Here is a 20,433-nt window from a genome sequence, read left to right as displayed (position 1 = left end):
TTCTCATCTTTGTACTAATGATCTAATATTGACAGAAAGACATTTTTTAAATGTAATTTCTATAAGAAATCCTGAAACAGTAATATTTCTTGTTATCTTGTCATCTAGAACTTCCCATGCCTTGTATTGATCTGATCAAAATTCATTGGTGCTTTTGTATGCAATATTCTTACCACAGATGATAATAATTACTCTTTGTGTATGAATACCAAAAGACCAAATTTGTCAGTTTTCTTTGGGGGGAGCTATTTCAGTACTCTATATGTCACATGTTTCTATCAACTTGCTGAAAATGATGAAGTATGTAAAACTCATTATAAAAAATAAAACTTCCTTTCTCATAAGCAGCTCACATTCCTGTAACAGTCTGAGACATACTAAGAAGACCCAAGAATTAAAAAACCTTGATTAGAGACACAGTTTTTAAAGCTTAATAACTAAATGATTTTTAATAAGTGACTTAAAATCATATAACTTCTATTTTTTTGTGAAATGGAAAGGAAAATGCTTCAGAGCTTTATTGGGACAATTAAAGAAGTAATGCATATAAATCTCCTACTGTTGTGAAATAACTGGAATATACTTAGCAATGACTATCTAAAACAGATTTTGGAGAAAAATATAATGGAAAGCATTGTTCCCAACTGACTTAAATTGACAAAATATTTAAGATGAGATTATTTTTTGTTCTTCTGGAGATGAATGAGCTGATTATTCCAGAATATGCTCTTCAACTTGTTTGCAATCCATCAGTTAAACCAGATTTTAAAGTGAACTGTTTTGTAATATAGAAAAGATCTGTATTATTTTCAGTACATAAATAGTAAATGACATGACTTTGGCTATGTCTAAATGCCTTTAAAGTCAGGATATTATTAGGAGTCATGGTTTCTAAATAGGAAGAGAGACATCAATTTCTTCTCTTTGAAGCTTTAAGTTAGAGAGTGTTTTCCAGATAGATCAGATTCTAATAAGGACTCTTTGGTTATCTCTGTATTTGTTTTTAATAAAAATGTTTAGGATAATTTGTTTATAATATTCCAAAATTCATTGTTCTTTTGTACATTTTGTGCTGTACTCTGAATGGGTAAACATATCTTTTTGTTTTTCTCCAAGGAAATAAATTCTTTATTCTATAAATCCAATCCTTTCTACCACTTTTCTTAAGGAAAGGAAGAAAGAAGGGAGGGAGGGAGGAAGGAAGGAAGGAAGGAAGGAAATTTTTTTTTAAAGATTTATTTATTTATTTATTTATTTATACAAGCACTGGGTATAGTCAGAAATGCGGGAGGGTGACAGAATTCACCAGAGTCAGAGTGGAGAGCAGAGCAGGCAGACTGACGAAGTACACTGCTGAGGGGAGCAGCAGGCGTGGCAGGAGAGGCCTGCGTGCCATGTGGGACTCTCATAGGTGGCCGGGGATCGAACTGGTGGTGCAGAGGCTGCAGGTAGCTTCACAGCCCAGCGCTCAACCACTGTGCCACCAGGGGAGGCCCCAGGAAGGAAATTCTTAAGTGTTAGAGCTGTAGCTGTGTAGTGACGAGTTTGATTAAGCTTTAAATATTTTTTTCAAAATGATATTAACATTTGCTGATGTATGTGTGTCTAGGCTTAAATCATGTATCACTTTTTAATAATATTTATTACTAATGTTATCAGAGATGATCTCAATTGGACATTTAGGTTTTTTTTTTTTTTTTTTTTTTTTTTTAATTTTCTAGAGGCATGTCTTATTTATTTATTTATTATTTGTTTGTTTGTTTGGTTTATACATGCATTGGGTACAGTCAGAAGCGCGGGAGGGTGAGAGAATTCACCAGAGCCAGAGCGGGGAGCAGAGCAGGCAGAAGGACCGAAGGACACTGCTGAGGGGAGCAGCGGGCGGCAGGAGAGGTCTGCGCGCCATGTGGGACCCTCCTCCGGTGGCCGGGGAGCAGCCGGGGATCGAACCGGCTGCAGAGGTTGCAGGCAGCTTCGCAACCCAGCGCTCAACCGCTGCGCCACCGGGGAGGCCCCATTTAGGTTTTTGAAGAAATAAATATTGTGGGTTTTACAAAGAAAGAAATCATAAAGTAAATTTTGTTTCTTTTTTAAAAAGATTTATTTATTTATTTATACAAGAACCTGGGTACAGTCAGAAGTGCGGGAGGGTGAGAGAATTTACGAGAGCCAGAGAGTGGAACAGAACAGGCAGACTGACGAAATTCACTGCTGAGGAGAGCAGCGGGTGCCGCAGGAGAGGTCTGTCGCTCCATGTGGGACCCTCACCGGCGGCAGGGTATTTAACTGGCACTACAGAGGCTGCGGGCAGCTTTGCAGCCTGGTGCTCAACCACTGTGCCACCAGGGGAGGCCCTAAATTTTTTTTTTCTTTAAGGAGTGAGAAATTTATGTTGAGATCATTTTACAAGAAAAAAAAAAAAAAACTTAGTTGTGATAAGCTCTGTTTCTATAGAAATGTTTCCTGAAGCATTTTCTGTTTTTGTTTTTTTTTTTTTTTTATTCAGGTTGTCTGTACTTAAAATTGTGATGTTTAAAAAAAAAAGATAAGAAGTATTCCAAATTCTCTGAAACTTGCAGCATAATAAAGGAGATGCTCATAAAAGTCAAATAGCAGTATATGTTCAAGTACCAATATGTGAGATATAAATACTAAGTGCAGTAGATGTTCAGGAGTCAAGAGTTAAGGATTACAGAAGATTTTGAATGACTAGAATCTCTGTGGGAGGGAAGGGGACAGTGTTTCTGGTGAGGGAAACGTGATTAAATACTGAAGTTAAAGACAGGGAATATTTAGGGAAAATGAATAGATACATACATCAACAAGAAATACCCATTGTTTCTGTGGCAAGGAATAAAGTTAGACAAAGATTGGGACTTGTTTCTCGATAGCTTTGACAGTCAAGCTACAGAAATTGAACTTTGTCTTGTTGAGCGTATATTTTCAAGGAGAATGACCTGTAGAATAAGTTTGAGTAAAACTAATCAAGTTAGGAGTGTATAAGAAGGAGGTCTGAGAAGGGGAGCCCATCTGAGAAGTGATTTTAGGGCTCCATGATTTGGCAGTAAGTTTTCTGATTGGGTATCGTGAAAAGGGAGGATGGTTGCAAGAGCTGTTATGACAGAATTGTTAGGGTGAATGTTGCTAGCGAGTCAAAGATGTCTTGAGGATCTCAAAAATGTCAAATACATCTTCAGAGTCAAAGATGTATTTCTTAGGTAATTAAAAAAATGACGCAGATATAAAATTAATAGAAACTTTGTTGATGTGAAGGTTGTCAGTGTGGAAGATCAACAGGAAAAAGCCTTTTTAGATAAAGTGAGACTGGAGCAATTATAGGGCCTTGAAAGTGAGATGCCAGTTTGCTATACAGAAATGGAGCAGATGGAGGGTCTGACATTGGAAGTGTAGGTTTGAGACTTAACAAACATCAGGTGATCATTGAGGCAAAGCCATGGGAGAGCCACTCCCAAATTATATCCAGAATCTTTATCAAGTCTTTTTTCTGATCTCCTTTTCTACCATTCCCCTTACTTACTTTACTCTAGTTATATTGGACTCTCTGCTATTTCTCAAACACATATGTGGAAATCTCAAACACATTTTTTTAGCTGTTGGTCTTTATACACTTTCAGTTCCTTCTACCAAAATCACTCTTCCCACAGAATTCTATAATTTCATTTCATTAAAAAACACTATATTCTTTCTAAATTAGTATCAGTTCCCTATCTTTCTAACTTGTTGCCACATATAATTTTCTTCATAGTATTTATAAGCATCTATGATGTTATAAATTAGTTACTTTATTTGTTATTGCTTGATCAGTCACCCCCTTCAGTAAAACACAGTAAGATGAATTTTGTTTTGTTTACTACTACTCCCCACCCCCATGCCTAGGTTGTTACTTGGCATACTATAGGCACACAATGAATATTTGTTAATGAATGTCTAAATTTACTAAGCACAAAATTTTCCATCAAATGAAAGCATAGCAGAAAGATCTGAACTCAAGGGAGTAACTCATTTTAACATGAAAGGCCCTACGTAAAAAGGTTGGGGATTTGAAAGTAAAATCAGATAAGTTTATTTCATGGAGGCTAAGGAGGAGTGACTAAGAGCTTAGAACATCAGATGCAGCAAAAAAATGAAATGAGAACTAGGAAAAAAATTCTGATGAAAGGGAAATTTCAGGAGAGTACTAGAAACCACAACTTAACTAGTTGGTTAAGAAATAGGTAACAAAGATTACTCTTGCACATAATGGTTTTAGGTAACCCAGTAATTAAGGGAAGGGAAAGCAGCTTGTGGTCAAGTGCATCTTGGTTTGTGTGTATATTATTTATTCACTCTGGTGTGTATTGATCTGTCTATAAAGCTAAAGGATTAAAAATTGTCCCAATTATATGAACGGAAGCTTGAGGCATTTAAGCTGTAATTTAAAGTTGACACAAAATAAACAGATTTTTCCAGCAGATACCTTTAAATAGCATCCTAGTGAAAGATTCTGAAATTTAATTTGCATTACATGAGTTTTAATAGAAGTGTCTATTTTAGATATTTTGTATCTATCATTTAAAAGAATAATATCCTATTCCACATTCAGTTGTTTTTCTTCTTTAATTTATCTTGCTACATACTTTGAGGAAAGAATCTATTACTATTTTGAGAGATTTTCTGTTTTTGACTTTTTATTATCAAAATTTTTGGATATACGGATGGAAAAATAGCTTATTAAATTTTCATTTATCCATTACCTAGATTTGCTAATTTATATCATTTTGTTAAAATATTTCAAGCAAATTATATATTTTTATCCCTAAATTCTTGAGTGTGAATCTCTAAAATATAAGGATACTTTCTTACATAATCATAGTACCACTGTCATATTTTTAAAAATTAGAAATCTTTAATGTGATTTAATAGAAACGCATATTCATAATTCCTCAGTTGTCACCTAAAATATCTTTCACAAAATGACTTATTTAAAAGAGAATACATTGAGGACTACATGTTGCATTGGATGAGTATGTCTCTTAAGTCTTTCCTAGTTTAGAAGAATTCTATGTCCAATACCACTCTCGTTACTTTCACTTATTAAAGAGACCAGAGTTCTGTAGAAAGTTCTCTGATAATTGTTTCTATGAGCATCATTTAACTTTTTCCTCTACCTCTGTGCTTCCTGTACAATGAAATAGATCTACAGTTTCTATTAGATTTACATTCTGTTTTTCCTTATTATGTATTTTATCAATATGTTAAAGAAGTTAATAGTTGGTTGACCAACTATTAGTGATTGTATCATTGTTCGCTGGTTTAGGGCATGACAGCTTGATCTCTTCATTATAAAGTTAAGTTTTCTCCCTTGTAACTGGAGGATAATCTGACTTGACACCTTTAATTCAGTTCTTGGCATCATTTAATATTCAGTTCTTCATCAGTTACTTACCTAATATTTTAGTATCCATTGATGATTCTTGTCTAAGTCAATTTTTTTTTTAGGTATGGGTTATCTTCTATGTAGTGTTAACCAGGACATAGTTTTTTAAACTAAAATGGCTAGTGTTATTTACACATTTTTAAAATTTTTTTTGAATTATCATTAGTTTACAGCTTTTAATATGTTTCAGGTGTGTAGATTATATAGTTCAACATCTTTGTATGCTATATTATCTCCACCTAAAGTCTGGTTTTGATTCACCACCATACAATTGACCAATTTGCCCACTCCCCCATCCACCTTTTCTTATGTTTAACACAGAATATTTTATTTCCATCCACCAAACACCTAACCCCCTTAACCTGTGTTTTTTTTTTTAAAGATTCATCCATTCATGCATACAAGAACTGGGTTACAGGCCAGAGGTGCAGGGGGTGAAAGGGTCCACCAGAGACAGTGGGGAACACAACAGGCAGATTGACTGAAATACACTGCTGAGGGGAGCAGCGGGTGAGTCAGGAGAAGTCTGCTGCACCATGTGGGTTGCTCCCTGGTTGGGCATTGAACTTGTGCTGCAGTGGCTGCTGATAGCCTCCTAGGTTGCATCTTAACCCCTTGTGTGACCAGAAATGCCCACCCCCTTAACCTGTTTTACCTGTCTCCTAACTCCATTCCCTTCCTTGTAACTACCAGTTTGTTGTCATAATTGAAGAATTTGTTTTTGTTCAGTTTGATTTGTTCAAATATGTTTTATTATGTTTATTTCTGTATTTGAGATCTCTATATAGTCACAGTACTAGGTCATGAAATAGATTGGACCTTGCCTTCAGGGAAATTGCAATCTCTAATGTATGTGCTTATTGGATTTTTGAAAACTTTTGTTATCCAATCATGGTTTCATCATATTTAAAATAAAAAAAATTCTTGTTTAATTAAAACAAAAGTAGTGCACACAATTGATTTTCAGATTTTAACACAGCACTCAATATTATGCTATGTTGAAATGGTTAGATAGCATGCTATTTACATCCAGATAATTTACTTGTATTTGTTTCATGGATTATGATCATAAATAAACTACTTACTCTAGTTTACAGGTAAAATGGAATTCTATGTCACTATTAAATGTGATGTAGATCTTTATTAAAGTGGAAAATACTCATAACACATTAAAAGAGCAAAGCAATTATGCAATATGTCCCATATATTTTGGCCTCATTTTTATTTTGAAAAATGCATAAAATAGATATGAAAGAGTATACATTAATATGTAATGTGTATACCCATGTTGTGGGTAGTTTTTCTTTCATTTGCTTATACCAATATGTGAAGTTTTTTGCAGTAAGCATGGATAATTTGTACAATGAAAATAAATTGCCATAGAACTGCACAATTAAAAATGGTAAAGTCTACCTTATGTGGAATTTTTTTTTCATTATCACAACTGTGAAAATAAGCCCATGACTATTTTTTTTTTAAAGATTTGTTTATTTATACAAATACTGGGTATAGTCAGAAGTGCGGGAGGGTGAGAGAATTCACCAGAGCCAGAGCGGGGAGCAGAACAGGCAGACTAACAAAGTATACTGCTGAGGGGAGCAAGGGGAGGCAGGAGAGATCTGCGCACCATGTGGGACCCTTGCCTGGATGCCGGGGATAGAACCAGTGCTCCAGAGGCGAGGGTCCCACAAAAAGCAAAATATATTTTTACTTTATGATACATACTTCAATTTCTGCCATTTTAAATATCATGAAACTTACAATTTTGCATTTAGCATGTACTATTATTTATGGATTTAGATTTAAATCATGTTAATGTAAACTTCTCCTAATACATTTTTCTTTAACAAATATGGTCACCACATCTTATCAAAAATACATTTTCAGAGTCAACGTTTTGGCCATCAATATTTTCCATCTCATCTTTCCATAATATCCTGCCTCTAATTTCACAAGACCTTCAAAAATCTAACTTATTGTTTATCTGTTTTTCCCCTTTTTCAGCGTCATTATTTTTTTCCTTGGAAAAAACTTTCCTCTGGAAAGTTTTACTACTATATATCTTTCTGTAGGTTTCCTATTGTTTAGGTAGCTTGGTGTTCTTATAGCTTCCTGTATTTCTATATTCAGCTCCTTCTTCAACTTTGGGGTGTTTTCTTCTATTATTTCTTCATGAAATTTTTTATTTCTCTTTTGCTTCTTTTTCTGGGATGATGAAGAGTCTTGTATTTCCTTTCCCCATGATGTTAATTCTCAAAGTGTTGCTTCATTTTTTCCCTTTGCATTTTTCTTTAATATTTTGTTTCTTCTTTTTCATCTTTATGATCACTGACTTGCTCTTCTTTGCTTTATTCTATTTCTTTGGCTTTCTAAAGAATTTTTCATCTTTGTTGCTTTTTCTACAGCCTGCATTTCCATTCTTTTCCTTTTAAAAAAACATTTATTTATGCATACAAGAGCTGGGGTTCAGGCCAGAAGTGTGGGGGGGGTGAGAGGATTCGCCAGAGACAGAGTGGGCAACAGAACAGGCAGACTGTCTGAAGTACACTGCGGAGGGGAGCAGCAGGTGAGTCAGGAGAAGTCTGCTCTACCATGTGGGTTGCTGCTGCACCATGTGGGTTGCTACCTGGCTGGCCAGGGAATCGAACTCTTGCTGCAGAGGCTGCTGATTGCTTCATAGGTTGCATCTTTACCCCTTGCGCCACCAGGGAGGCCTATTTCCATTACTTTCTTAAGATTTGAATTTTGATTTTCTGTTCCTTGATTGTGTTTCTCACAACATTCGTTTGCTTTTCTGAGTTTTCCTTGTGTTGTTCCAACTCTTTAATTTTTTAATCATGGTAATTTTGAATTCTGTGTCTGTTGGTTCTAGAGTTTTGTTTTCTCTGTGGTACATTGTTACTCTGATGATTTGCTTGGCCATTTGTATTTTTCTTTTCCCCATTGTTTCCTTTGGATTTGCACTGCTGAACATGGGGATTTTGTTGTATTTGGGTTCTTCTCTCCCTCTCTTCTAGGTGTTTTTTTGTTGATGGAGCCTTAGCATCTAGGGCCTTATGAAGTCTGGGGGGGATATTGGAATGTCTCCAATAGCCGCATGTGGGATATTCCAGTTGACAGTCCATTGGAGTACTCCACTGGAGGCTGGGGTAGGTGCTCTTCTGGCAGTGGTTGAAAAATGTATTCTGGAGTGGAGTATGGTAGTGACACAACTTGCTCCTCTTACTTATAGAATTTATACTGTCAAATAAAATGTAGGAGCTTATTTTTTGTTTTCTCTTCTATTTTCTTATATGGAGAAGGATGTGTTGACTTTGGGTAGTAAGTGGTTCAGACCCAAATAAATAATTAGAAACATTAAGCTGGATAGATACATCATTAATAATTATTTTTTTTTTATCATCAGTAGCTTTCTTATTATTGCAGGGTTTTAGAAGGAGCAGTGAAAGAACCCAGAACCTCCATTCCCCTCCTTACTACCTTCTTTCCCTTCACCCCTCATTCTGTATCACATTCCACCCTACATGCCTGCTTGGAGAAACAGAAAATGCCAGGATCAGAATCCTACAGGCATGTAACTCTCATTGCTATGTATCTCTATGCTGTCTTTAGACCCAGCAGCAGACACATCAGGGCCCTTGCCCCACTTAAATATTGTTATTAAGTGAAGAGTACCCTGGATTTCTTTGTAGGAGGAAAGGAAAATGGCCCAGTATATGAAAGAGATAGGAAAGTTACAGGATAGGATGTAGATATTCCCATTACTTGGACATGCAATTGCTGATTTTTTTAAAGGAAATTTTCCTAGCAGTATATTTTTTCCTGAAGAGCATGAATTTGAATTCAGGTAAACTTGAGGGTAAATACTTTCACAGCATGTGTGTTTTGGGCAGAACTGTTATATACCTGGCCTCAGTCTCAGTTCTCTCATTTATAAAATGGAGAATAATACCTGTAGGTTTGATGTTTGGATAAGATAACAGTTAGAAACCATCACTGAGTACAAATCGTGTCATATAATGATTATTGAACAGGTGCCCTCCATTGGTCTTTGCTCTCCACTAGGGCACATGCCATATTTAAGACTCCTCCCTTCCAGTCACAATTGCTGGCACTATGCTTTTTTACCTCTGGAGAACAAAAACTTTATAAGAGAAGTACTTTTTTTCCCTTTTCAATAGTATTGTATCTGGGGCCTTAAAAGTAAACTCGTCATGATCATTATAACTCAATGTATTATTTCATAATGCAACTTAATAAATAATTCTGTTTTTGTGCCTTTGTTTTTCACAGTTTGTAGAATTTATTTTTAAAAGACTAGAAGTAGTATTTAAAGTATTAATGGTTGAAATAAAATCTGATCTTTTTTGATAAAAACTGAAGCAATGATAACCTAAATAATTCTATTTTTTGTTACATATTTGTTTTAGCTGGCATCATTTGATCTAGCTTTCAGCTTGGATTCTCTGGTTCAGAATGGTATAAGTAAGCAGAAAGCTATTAAGTTATTCATCTCATATGTTTAAAAATGAGAACAAACTATGGGAAATAAAAAGTAGAAGAGGTAAGATGGGTCAGGAATATAGCTTAGAATGTTAATTTAGATGGCCATGTTGTAGGTTTCAGTGTAAAGCTTAAATTTGATCTAAATTTAAGGAGGTGAGGGAATTAGTTATAAAGGTGTGTGTGGGGGGGGCGGGGAATGCCAAATAGTGGGTACAACTAGCCAAAACATCCTTAGGAAAGTGCAGTGTATTGTTGAGGAATATAGTCATTACAATGTGGTAGCTCACAGTGTGGCATGGAGTTAAAGTAGGGTGGGTAGAGGACCTAGATCACAATGAACTCTTTTTGATCATTTAAGGTTCCTCTGTTCTTAGTGAATTGGAATAATTGCAGAGATGTTTTGTTTGTTTGTTTTGTATGTGTTCATTCTAAGAACAATTCTGGTTTTTTTGAGGCCAAACTGCAATGAGGACCAGTGGAGAACTGGTTTAGGATTTGCAGTATTCATGTAGGAGATAATAATGGATGCTTTGAGGTAGTGGAGCAATTAATAAGACACTAGATATATTTTTAAACTGAGGAAACAGGATTTACAGAATGAGATATAAGATAGGACTTATGGATGATTTCATGGTTTTTGACTTGAGCAATGATGTAGGTACCATCATATGAGATGGAAAAAGCTATAGAAAAGGTTGACATGGGGGAGATAGGGTGGATGAAATAAGGAGTTCACTTTTTGGGCAAGTTCAGATATTCTTAGAAGACCTCTAGCCTTTCCACATCTGGAATTTTTGGTTTTATGGCACCTGGGGAGGACTAAGCCTTGGACAGTGGGAGTTTGAAGGAGAATTATATCAGTAGAAAAGATAATATGGCGGGGCCTCTGTGGTGGCACAGCGGTTGAGCGCTGGGTTGCTATGCGGCCTGAAGCCTCTGCAGCGCCAGTTTGATCCCCGGGCGAGGGTACCACATGGCGCGCAGACCTCTCCTGCCGCACCTGCTGTTCCCCTCAGCAGTGTTCTTCGGTCCTTCTGCCTGTTCTGCTCCCTGCTCTGGGTCTGGTGAATTCTCTTACCCTCCCGTGCTTCTGACTGTACCCAGTGCTTATATAAATAAATAAATCTTTTGAAAAAATAAAAGAAAATATAATATGGCAGACATTACAAATATGAAAGATGTCACCCTCTGATTTCAGTCTAAATGATGGAAAAATTAGGAAATCCAGGATAAGGAACAGATTTTGGGGGAAAGATAGTTTGGTTTTTGGTGTAGTACCCATAATTCAGCTAGGTAAAAATAGCCTCTGTATAGCCAGATGTTTATGTCATAAACTAGAGATCTAAGATGGAAAGAAACTTGGATTTTTATATTAGAAAGCTGAGAGATGATGACTGAAACCATGAAAAAGGTAAAAGCAAAGAGAAGATGACTAAGCAGAGCCCCTTGGAGGAATTACCTCTTTTAGTATAAAGAGTCAATAAAAAATTAGTCTAATGTGTTTAATGACTTGATCCTATCAAAACATAGAAATGTTAGCTGCTAATGATTAACTGATAACTGGGAAAACACTGTCAATTTGTCTCCTAGTGTTAAATTAGTTTCTTTCAAAAGAGGAGTTACAGTAGCTAACCCTGTTATTACACTTACTCTCCAGTACCACGTAATCCTTAAAATATAATGCCTAATAAAAACAGCTTACATTTATTGAAAACCTAGTATATGTCACACACTATGCTAAGTAGTATACTGTTTACTTTTAGTCCTCACACCAATTTTATAATGTAGATACTCTTATGTTTCCTATTTTTCACTTGAAGGTCAGAGGAATCAATTAACTTGTCCAATGTTGCATATAGTAAATGTGCTAAGAGAAATAAATTGTATCAAGGCATACCAGTATTAAAATCCTTGCTTTTAATCACTGTACTGTGCCCCTTTTCTTTGTGGTCTTCATAAGTGTTGCTCAACAGAATTCACCACTTTTCAGTTGACTAGCTCTAGGGGTAGTATACACTGTCAAAGGCTTATAGTTAGATAAGGGTATGGATATCTTTCTAGAATGATGAATGAAGTTACTTGTTTAGGCTGAGGGGAAAATAAGGTAAACAACAATAATTAATAAGAATAAATGGGATTAGAAGCCTAGGGCCAAGTTTTTAATAAAAGCTTTGTGAAAGGAGTTTCCATCTGGATCTTAAAGGATAGGTATTCTTTTGACTGTTCATGATTGCATATGAATAGGGCTAAAACAAATGGGAAATACCCAGATAGCAAGAACTGCTGTAGCAAAGGTATAGCTATAGAAAAGAGCAAGAAATATTTGGGGGAAAGGTAAGCAGTCTAGTTTAGCTGATAAATAGAGGAGGTCATTAGAATGGGCAATGGATTGGAACGGAACACTGAGGTCAGGTGAGTGGAAATCCATAGAAAACTCTGAGGTTGCAGTGTTTTTGTTTGTAATGCAACTCTGTAGTTCTCATTTCCTTCTTGGATTAAATATAAGTCTATTCAAAGAGACATTTTATTTTATTTCTAGAATGCCAGTTAATGAAAACAGAACGACCAAAGCCAAACACATTTATTATAAGATGTCTTCAGTGGACCACTGTTATAGAGAGAACATTTCATGTAGATACTCCAGAGGAAAGGTAAGAAACTTGTTTTTTTTCATTTTGTGAAAAAGCAATCATCAGTTTAAAGATGGATTTGTATCTGACTTCACCATTTATGAATATATTTTTTAAAAACTACGGTTCCTTAGTTTCTGACATAATAGAGAAATAATAGAGACTTGCAGAATGCTAAGTCAAGACCTTGAAAACTGCTGTAACATAAACTTTTTAAGAAAAAATAAAGAGCATTTTAAAAGATAAAATATAAATTAGACATTTTTATAACACAAATCTCTTTTTAAAAAAATGTAGATGTGTATTCTATGTTTGAAATTCCAAGACTATTGATAGCAAAAGAACTAGAATGCCAGTTCACAAGTGGCTGACTGGAGCATTATGTTGAGAAGGATTTTTATCAGGTCTGAGATCCCTGAGGTTAAAAAAACATAGCAGGATTCATTGGCATGAAGTATCATCAGTGCCAAAGAGGACCATGGCAACACATTGCTAACCAACTCAAGTAAGCGCCACATTTTTACCCTTCCAAACTATCGATTCTTGTAGCCACCTCCCTACTCTCCATTTCTCTCTTAATTGCCTTTTATCTGGTGGCTCTAATACTGTTAGGTCCAGTAACTACTATTAAATCATTTTCCTGTACACATGTTACCATATTTGACCCAAATCAGCAACTTAGTGAAGTTAAATGTTATATCCTTATTTTTTACTTGGCTAAGATTTAAAAGAACAAAAATGAAAAAAAATCACCCCAAACATGATAAATTATTAGTATTATTTTAATATACATTTTTGATCAATATACAGTAAATGGTAATGTGATTACTTTAGGACATATAAAAAAGAACTAGAAAGTTAATTATAATTCTCTTACCAGAATTAAGCACTGATTATGTCTTTTTAATACATTTATAATCTTACACTGTATGAATGCATTTAGATCTTTAATATATACATGATTTTATTGTTCTCCTTCCCCAGTATAAAAATTTTAGTCTTGTAGGCAGCATGCAGAAAATAGTTTTTCTTGCTCTCATTACATCTTTTTAAATCTTCATTAAAATTAAAATTATGTAAAATCTCCAAACACTAGATTCTAGATGAATACAGAAAAACATATTTCAATGGCAAGTATAAAAATGTTTTCTTGTAATCATAAAAACAAGTTAAAACTGATTGTTCATAAAACAATGTGATATTATTACAGGAACAGCAAACTTTTTTAAAGTCTTAAGATAAAGACTGAATTCCAGCTCTGCAAACATAAATGGCAAAACTAATCATGAGTCAGTGGGATGTTACCAGTCCACTTAAGGACAATATTTTCAAAGAATATCTTTTGACGTACAAAAATTGCACTCATTCATCCAATCAGCAAATGGAGTGTTAAGTCCTGGCTATATGCTAAAGATAAAATAATGAGCAAAGTTATGATCCTTGCCAGGAAAAAAAAACAAAACCTTTTAGCTACTAAAAAAGGCAAAGATTACAAACATTAGTGATACAATTGATTGAAAAGATACAAGGAGATACATAATTATATAGCAGTAACATCTACCTAGTCTGTAAGAATCACATTGGGTTTTGTAGGAAGTATGACATTTAAAGCTTAGATCTGAGATAGGTAGAGATAGTAATCCAAGCTCAGTTATGTGTGGAAGTATAAGCAAAGTGAGAAATCCTCATTGGTCTATCTTACTATACATGTATTTCCACACCCACATATAAAATACATTCAACATTTAGGAATATATATATAAGGTAACCACCATTCTCACAGGTGTGAGGTGATACCTCATGTAGTTTTGATTTGCAATTTCTTGGTGATTAATGAGCATCTTTTCATATATTTATCATTAGTATGATTTCTTTGAGAAGTGACTATTCAAGTCATTTGTACATTTTTAGATGAGGTTACTTGTTTTTTTGCTATTGAATTGTAGGATTTCCTTCTGTATTTCGAAAATTAAGCCCTTATTTGTTACATGGGTTGTCTCATCCTATATGTTGCCTTTTCACTGTTGATTGTTTTGCTCTGTAGAAGCTTTTTAGTTTGATGTAGTTTGATTTTTGCTTTTGTTGCAAGGAAACTATTGCTAAAACTGGTATTAAAAAGTTAGGAGTTTTAGGGCCTTCCTGGCGGTGCAGGCGGTTGAATACAGCGCTGTAAAGCTGTCCGCTGCCCCCGCAATGCGGGTGAGATCCCAGCAGGCCTGGGAGATACCCACAGGGCGTGGCAGACCTCTCCTGTCTTGCCGGCTGCTACCCTCAGCAGTGTATTTCAGTGTATTCTGTCTGTTCTGTTCCCTGCTCTGTCTCTGGTGAATCCTCTCACTCTCCTGCATATCTGGACTGTACCCCGGTTCTTGTATGTATAAATAAATAAATCTTTAAAAAATTATTTATAAAAAAAATTAGGCATTTTAGAGTTTCACGTCTTATGGTTGTCTTTGTGAATAGTGTAAAAGAAATCCCATTTCATTATTTTGCATGCAGAGATCCAGTTTTTTTCAGCATTACTTATTGAAAAGAGAATCCTTTCTGAATTGTGCATATTCTTTTTTTTTGAAAGATTTATTTATTTATGCATACAAGAACTGGGATACAGGCTAGAGGTGTGAGGGTGGTGAGAGGATTCACCAGAAAAAGAGTAGGGAACAGAACAGGCAGAATGACTGAAATAGACTGCTGAGGGAAGCAGAGGGAGAGTCAGGAGAGGTCTGCTGTGCCATGTGGGTAGCTACGTGGCCAGGGATCTAACTTGTGCTGCAGTGGCTGGGAATAGCTTTATAGGTTTCGTCTTAACCCTTTGTGCCACCAGGGAGGCCCAATTGTGTATATTCTTGACATTCTTGTTGAAGATCATTTGACTATAATATTTTATGGGTTTATTTCTGGACACTGTTTTCATTACTGAAGCTTTCTAATATTTTTTAAAGTCAGAAACTGATGTTTCCAGGTAGGTTTTTTTTTTTTTTTTTTTTTTTTAATTCTTTTTGGCTCTTTGGGATCCTTTATGGTGCCATGCGGGTTTTAGGATTACTTTTCTATTTCTGCAAAGAATACCATTTGATTTTGATAGGGATAACACTGAATCTATAGATCACTTTGGTTAGTATGGACATTTTAATAGTATTAAATCTAATCATCAGACACAGACTGTCTTTCCATTTCCATTATTTATTTATTTAACTTCTTTCGTAGTGTTTTGTAGTTGTTAGTGTATGTCTCACCCAACATGCACCTTGCTTAAGTTTATCCCTAAGTATTTCTTTTTTTTTGAAATTATAAATAATATAAATGGTGTTCTTTCCAGATGTCATTGTCACTGTATAGAAATAAACCTAGGTTTTGTATGTTAATTTTGTATCCCTGGCAAATGTTCCATGTATACTTGTAAAAAATGTGTATTCTGCAGCTGTTTTGTGGAGTATTCTTTATGTCCCTTAGATTCATTTGATCTGCCATGCATTTTTTCAAGTCTTATTGACATTATGGCTAGATATTTTATCCATTATTAAAAATGGAATTTTGAAGTCTATCAACATGTTGTTATTCCTGCCTTCAGTTACTTTGGTGTATGTTTCATATATTTACATTCTCTCATGTTGGGTATATATACTTACAACTGTTATAACTCCTTGGTTATAACTTCCTGGTAAATTTACCCTTTTATCCTTACATAATCCCCATTATTTCTTCTGACAGTTTTTGAACAGATACTTATTTTGTCTGATATACTGTGGTAACCTCTGCTATTTTTATTACCATTTGCTTGGAAAATATTATTCATCCCTGCATTTTAATCTATGTAGATCCTTAAATTGAAAGTGAATCTTTTTGACAACATATCAGTGGGTCTTCTTTTTTAGCCACATCACTTTATGTCATTATAAGTATAATTCATTTACATTTAAGGTTGTTACTGATAGGGAAGGAGTTATTATTTCCATTTTGTTAATTGTTTTGTTTGCCTTGTTACTACATTGTGCCTCTTCTACTCTCTTGCTCTCTTCCCTTGTGTTTTGATTTTTTTTTGTAGTAACATACTTTGATTCCTTATTTCCTTTGGTGTTTCTTTATGGTGTATATGTTGGTAACCTTTGGCTTATATAAAACATCTTCTAAAGAAGGATGTTCAAAATGTTAAAACAAAAAAAGCCAGAAAAAGAAAAGACAATTAGAAAAGATAAAATGGTAGACTCAAGTGCAAATGTATAAATAATTGCATTATGTATTAATAAATTAAACACTGCAATTCATAGACAGAGTTTCAGAATTGATGAAGATACAAGACCGACTTATATGTTGTTAAGAGAGCTCCTGAAATACAGACACAGGTTGAAAATAAATGGATTGAAAAGATAGATTGTGGCAAAAAATAAGTGTAAGAAGGATATTTACTGTGTTGCATTGGATTTAAAATAAACTGTTATTACGGAGTGCCAGGACACTTTGTAATAATAAAGCGGACAGTTGAAGCGGATGATTTAAATCATTATTATGCATGTATGCAATCACTAAATTAAAAATCCCACAACCATATTTGAAGATTAAAAATTCTTTTTTTCAGAAATTGATAGAGCAGCGGTACAAAAACTGAGCAAAGACATAGAGTTGACACTGTCACTTTGATGTATTGATATTTAAAATTCTCTTCACCCAAAAGTGGCAGAATACACATAATTATACAGAAATAGGACATATTCTGGATCATAAAACACACTATATCTAGAAAAATTAAAATTAAACAGGATACTGTCTCTAACCTTGGTAGAATTGGTTATAAATCAGTAACTGTAAGATAACCAAAATAATTCCTATTTAAATTAAACAATAGACATGCTTTTAAAAATAAATAAAATTATTTTTATTATTAATTTTTCAAAATAATTTATTGATGACAATAATTAGAAGAGACAATTGGGACTATAACAGGGATTACCAAAGGTAAGTAATAAGTATATAGTGAAAATACTATAGAGACCAGTCTGAGTTAATCACTGAAAACTCGTCTTTGTTTATCTTCAGTTTTCCATCTTAGCAAATTCTAGAAAACATTTTTTGTCTTTGTTGTTGTGAAATGCTTTACTACACAAAATTCTCTCAGACAGACTCCTTCCATTTTGCTATAAATGTGACATTTTGTTGTATGCCCTAATAGGATTCCATTGTGTGGATATATCACATCTTGATCCAGTCCTCTTGTCAGTGAACATTAAAAAAACAATTTTTTGTGAATAATGCTGCGATAAACATTGTAGATTATGCAGTTTTGGGGGTTGATGCAGTTGGTTGAATGCCCAGGGATGAGTTTGCTGGGTTATACATATGATACTTGAATCTACATCACTTTTCTACCAGCAGTGTAATAGGGTTCCTCTTTTTCCTCATCCTCTCCATACTTGTTGGGTTTTAATATGTACCATCTCACAGGTGTGAGATGATGCCTTACTGTGGTTTTGACCTGCCCCTCCTTTATTAAAAGTGATGAACTTTTTTTGATGCATGTATTATTTATTAACCTTCTGGATATCTATTTTGGTGAGTTGTTTGTTTTGATCTGCTACCCGTTTGTTCATTGGGGCTTTTCAGTTGTTTTTTATTGTTAAATTGTATAAGCTTTCAATATAACTTGGATATTAACCCATTTCAGTTGAGTAATCTGTAAATATTTTCTCCCTCTCAGTGGAATGTCTTTTCAATCTACATATATATTCTATCACTTATGTAAAAACTTGTTGAGATAATCCTAGCTGCTTGATTTTGCCTTTTATAACCCTTATCTTGGGATTCATTCTCCAAAATCATCTTTATTATTGAGGTGATGAAACATATCACCAGTATTTTCTTCTATATATTTTATTGTTGCTGGTCTGATATATGACTTTAATCAATTTTTAATTGGTTTTTGTGTATGGAGTTAAAAAGTGACCCCACTTCTTTTACATGTGGGTGTCCAGTTTATCCAGCACCGTTTATTAAAACAACTGTCCTCTCTATTGCATGGTCATGCCTCCCTATCATAAAATGAGCAATTACATATGGCTAGATTTGTTTTTATACTAATGATCCATGTGTCCATTTTTATAATATTACATTGTTTTAGTTGCTTTTGCTTTGTAGTATGGAGTCAGAAAACATGATGCCTCCATCTTTCTCCTTTCCAGGATTCATTTTTTCAATTTGAGATCTTTTATGATTCTATATAAATTTTAATATTTTTGTTCCATTTGTTAGAAGACTACATTAGTATTTTCTATTAGCCTATTAACTATTACCATTTGGATGGGAATTGTGTTAAATTTATATATTGCTTTTGGTCGAATAGGCATTTTAACATTGCTTTTTCCTTATCCATTAGAGTGGAATATTTTGTCTTGTGTCATGATCTAAACTCTTTAATTACATCTTATACTTTTCATTGTGTAAGTTCTTCATTTTCTTGGTTAATTCCTAAGAATTTGTTTATTTTTTAAGCAGTTGTGAATGGAATTATTTTTTTTCTTCTTCTTTACTGTATATAAAAATGCCACACTTTCTTGTGTGTTAATTTTGTGAACTTGTCACTTTGCTGTGTTTAAGTTTAGTGTTTAAGTTTTGTAGATTTTTCATGAGTATTTAGAGATTTCGACATACAGTATTACCTGCGAATGATGATATTTTCACCTCTTTTCCAAACTGAATTCCTTTTATTTCCTTTTTATATCTGGTTACTTTAAAAACCTCTAATACTAAATTAAACAGCATGTAGACAATGGGCCATGCCTGTCTGTTCCTGCCCTTAACAGGAAAACTTTGAATTTTCATCATTATGTATCATATTGATGTATATTTGTGATACATGTTTTTTATTATATTAAGGTAAGTTTCTTCTCTGTTCAGCATTTTCATCATAAATGGTTGTTCAATCTTGTCAGAAGCTTTCTCTGTATCCTTTATCATCTTATTTTTACTTATATTTTGTTGATACATTTATCATATTGATTTATGTATATTAAGCCATCCTTGCATCGCTGAGATAAATTCCACTTGATGGTGATGTGTAATCCTTATACTGTGTTGCTGAATTTGGTTTGTTAGTATATTTTGAAAATTTTTATATCAGTATTCACCAAGGAGTTGCTCTGTAGTTTTCTTTTCTCATCCCGTCTTTTTCTTGTGTAAGTATTAGGGTAATGTTGGCATTGTAAATGTACTAGGGAGCATTCTGCCCTGTAGTTTTAGAAATAATTAAAATAAGATAGGCATAAATTCTTTTAGGTTTAATGGTATTTGTTTGTAAAGCCTTCTCACCCTTGGTTTTTGTTTTTGTGGAGATTTTTTATTAACTATATTAATTTCCATAATTGTAATTGGTTTATTCAAGTCTTCTGTTTCTTCCTGCTCTGTGCTTGGTAAACTATATAGTACTACAAATTTTTTACATCTTCAAGATTATCACACTTTTGATGTATATTTGTTTCATTGTAAGCTCTAAAGATCCTTTATATTTCCATGTCATCTTTGATAATTTCTCCATTTTAATTTCTGATTCTGTTTACTAATGTTTTCTCTCTTCTTTATCAACCTAGCTCGTAATTTCTCCATTCTGTCTTTTGGAAGAACCAAAACTTAATTTTGTTGTTCTTTCATGGTGAATTTGTGATACCTATTTCTTTGATTTCTGCTTGTGTTTTTTATTATATTTCCTTCCTTCTACTAACTTTAGGTCTTGTTTGTTCCTCCTTTCCAAGTTGTTTTAGGTATAGCATTAAGTTGCTTACTTGGGATTTTTCTTCTTAGTGTTGATCTGTATTGCAATTTACCTTACCTCTTAGGACCACTTCTGATGCATCTGATAGTTTCTGTTAGCTT

General features: G+C 34.1%; 1 protein-coding gene across 11 annotated transcripts in view; it reads left to right on the top strand.

Annotated features, from left to right (window-relative positions):
* The window catches only part of AKT3 (AKT serine/threonine kinase 3), a 330,364-nt gene that overhangs the window by 134,693 nt on the left and 175,238 nt on the right, over positions 1–20,433 (top strand). For all 11 annotated transcript variants that reach the window (XR_008551764.1, XM_054694944.1, XM_054694942.1 and 8 more), the window contains one exon: positions 12,483–12,594. Coding sequence is in view for 10 of the 11 variants with exons in the window: in XM_054694940.1 (XP_054550915.1) it covers positions 12,483–12,594 (112 nt within the window). In the remaining variant the exon portion in view is untranslated. The remainder of the gene's footprint in view (positions 1–12,482; positions 12,595–20,433) is intronic.

Source organism: Talpa occidentalis, unplaced genomic scaffold (genome assembly GCF_014898055.3).
Source record: "Talpa occidentalis isolate TD23 unplaced genomic scaffold, MPIMG_talOcc4v2.1 talOcc4.14, whole genome shotgun sequence".
Classification (NCBI taxonomy): Eukaryota; Metazoa; Chordata; class Mammalia; order Eulipotyphla; family Talpidae; genus Talpa; species Talpa occidentalis.
Note: the sequence above shows the minus strand (reverse complement) of the source record. Positions and strands in the feature narration are given on the sequence as shown.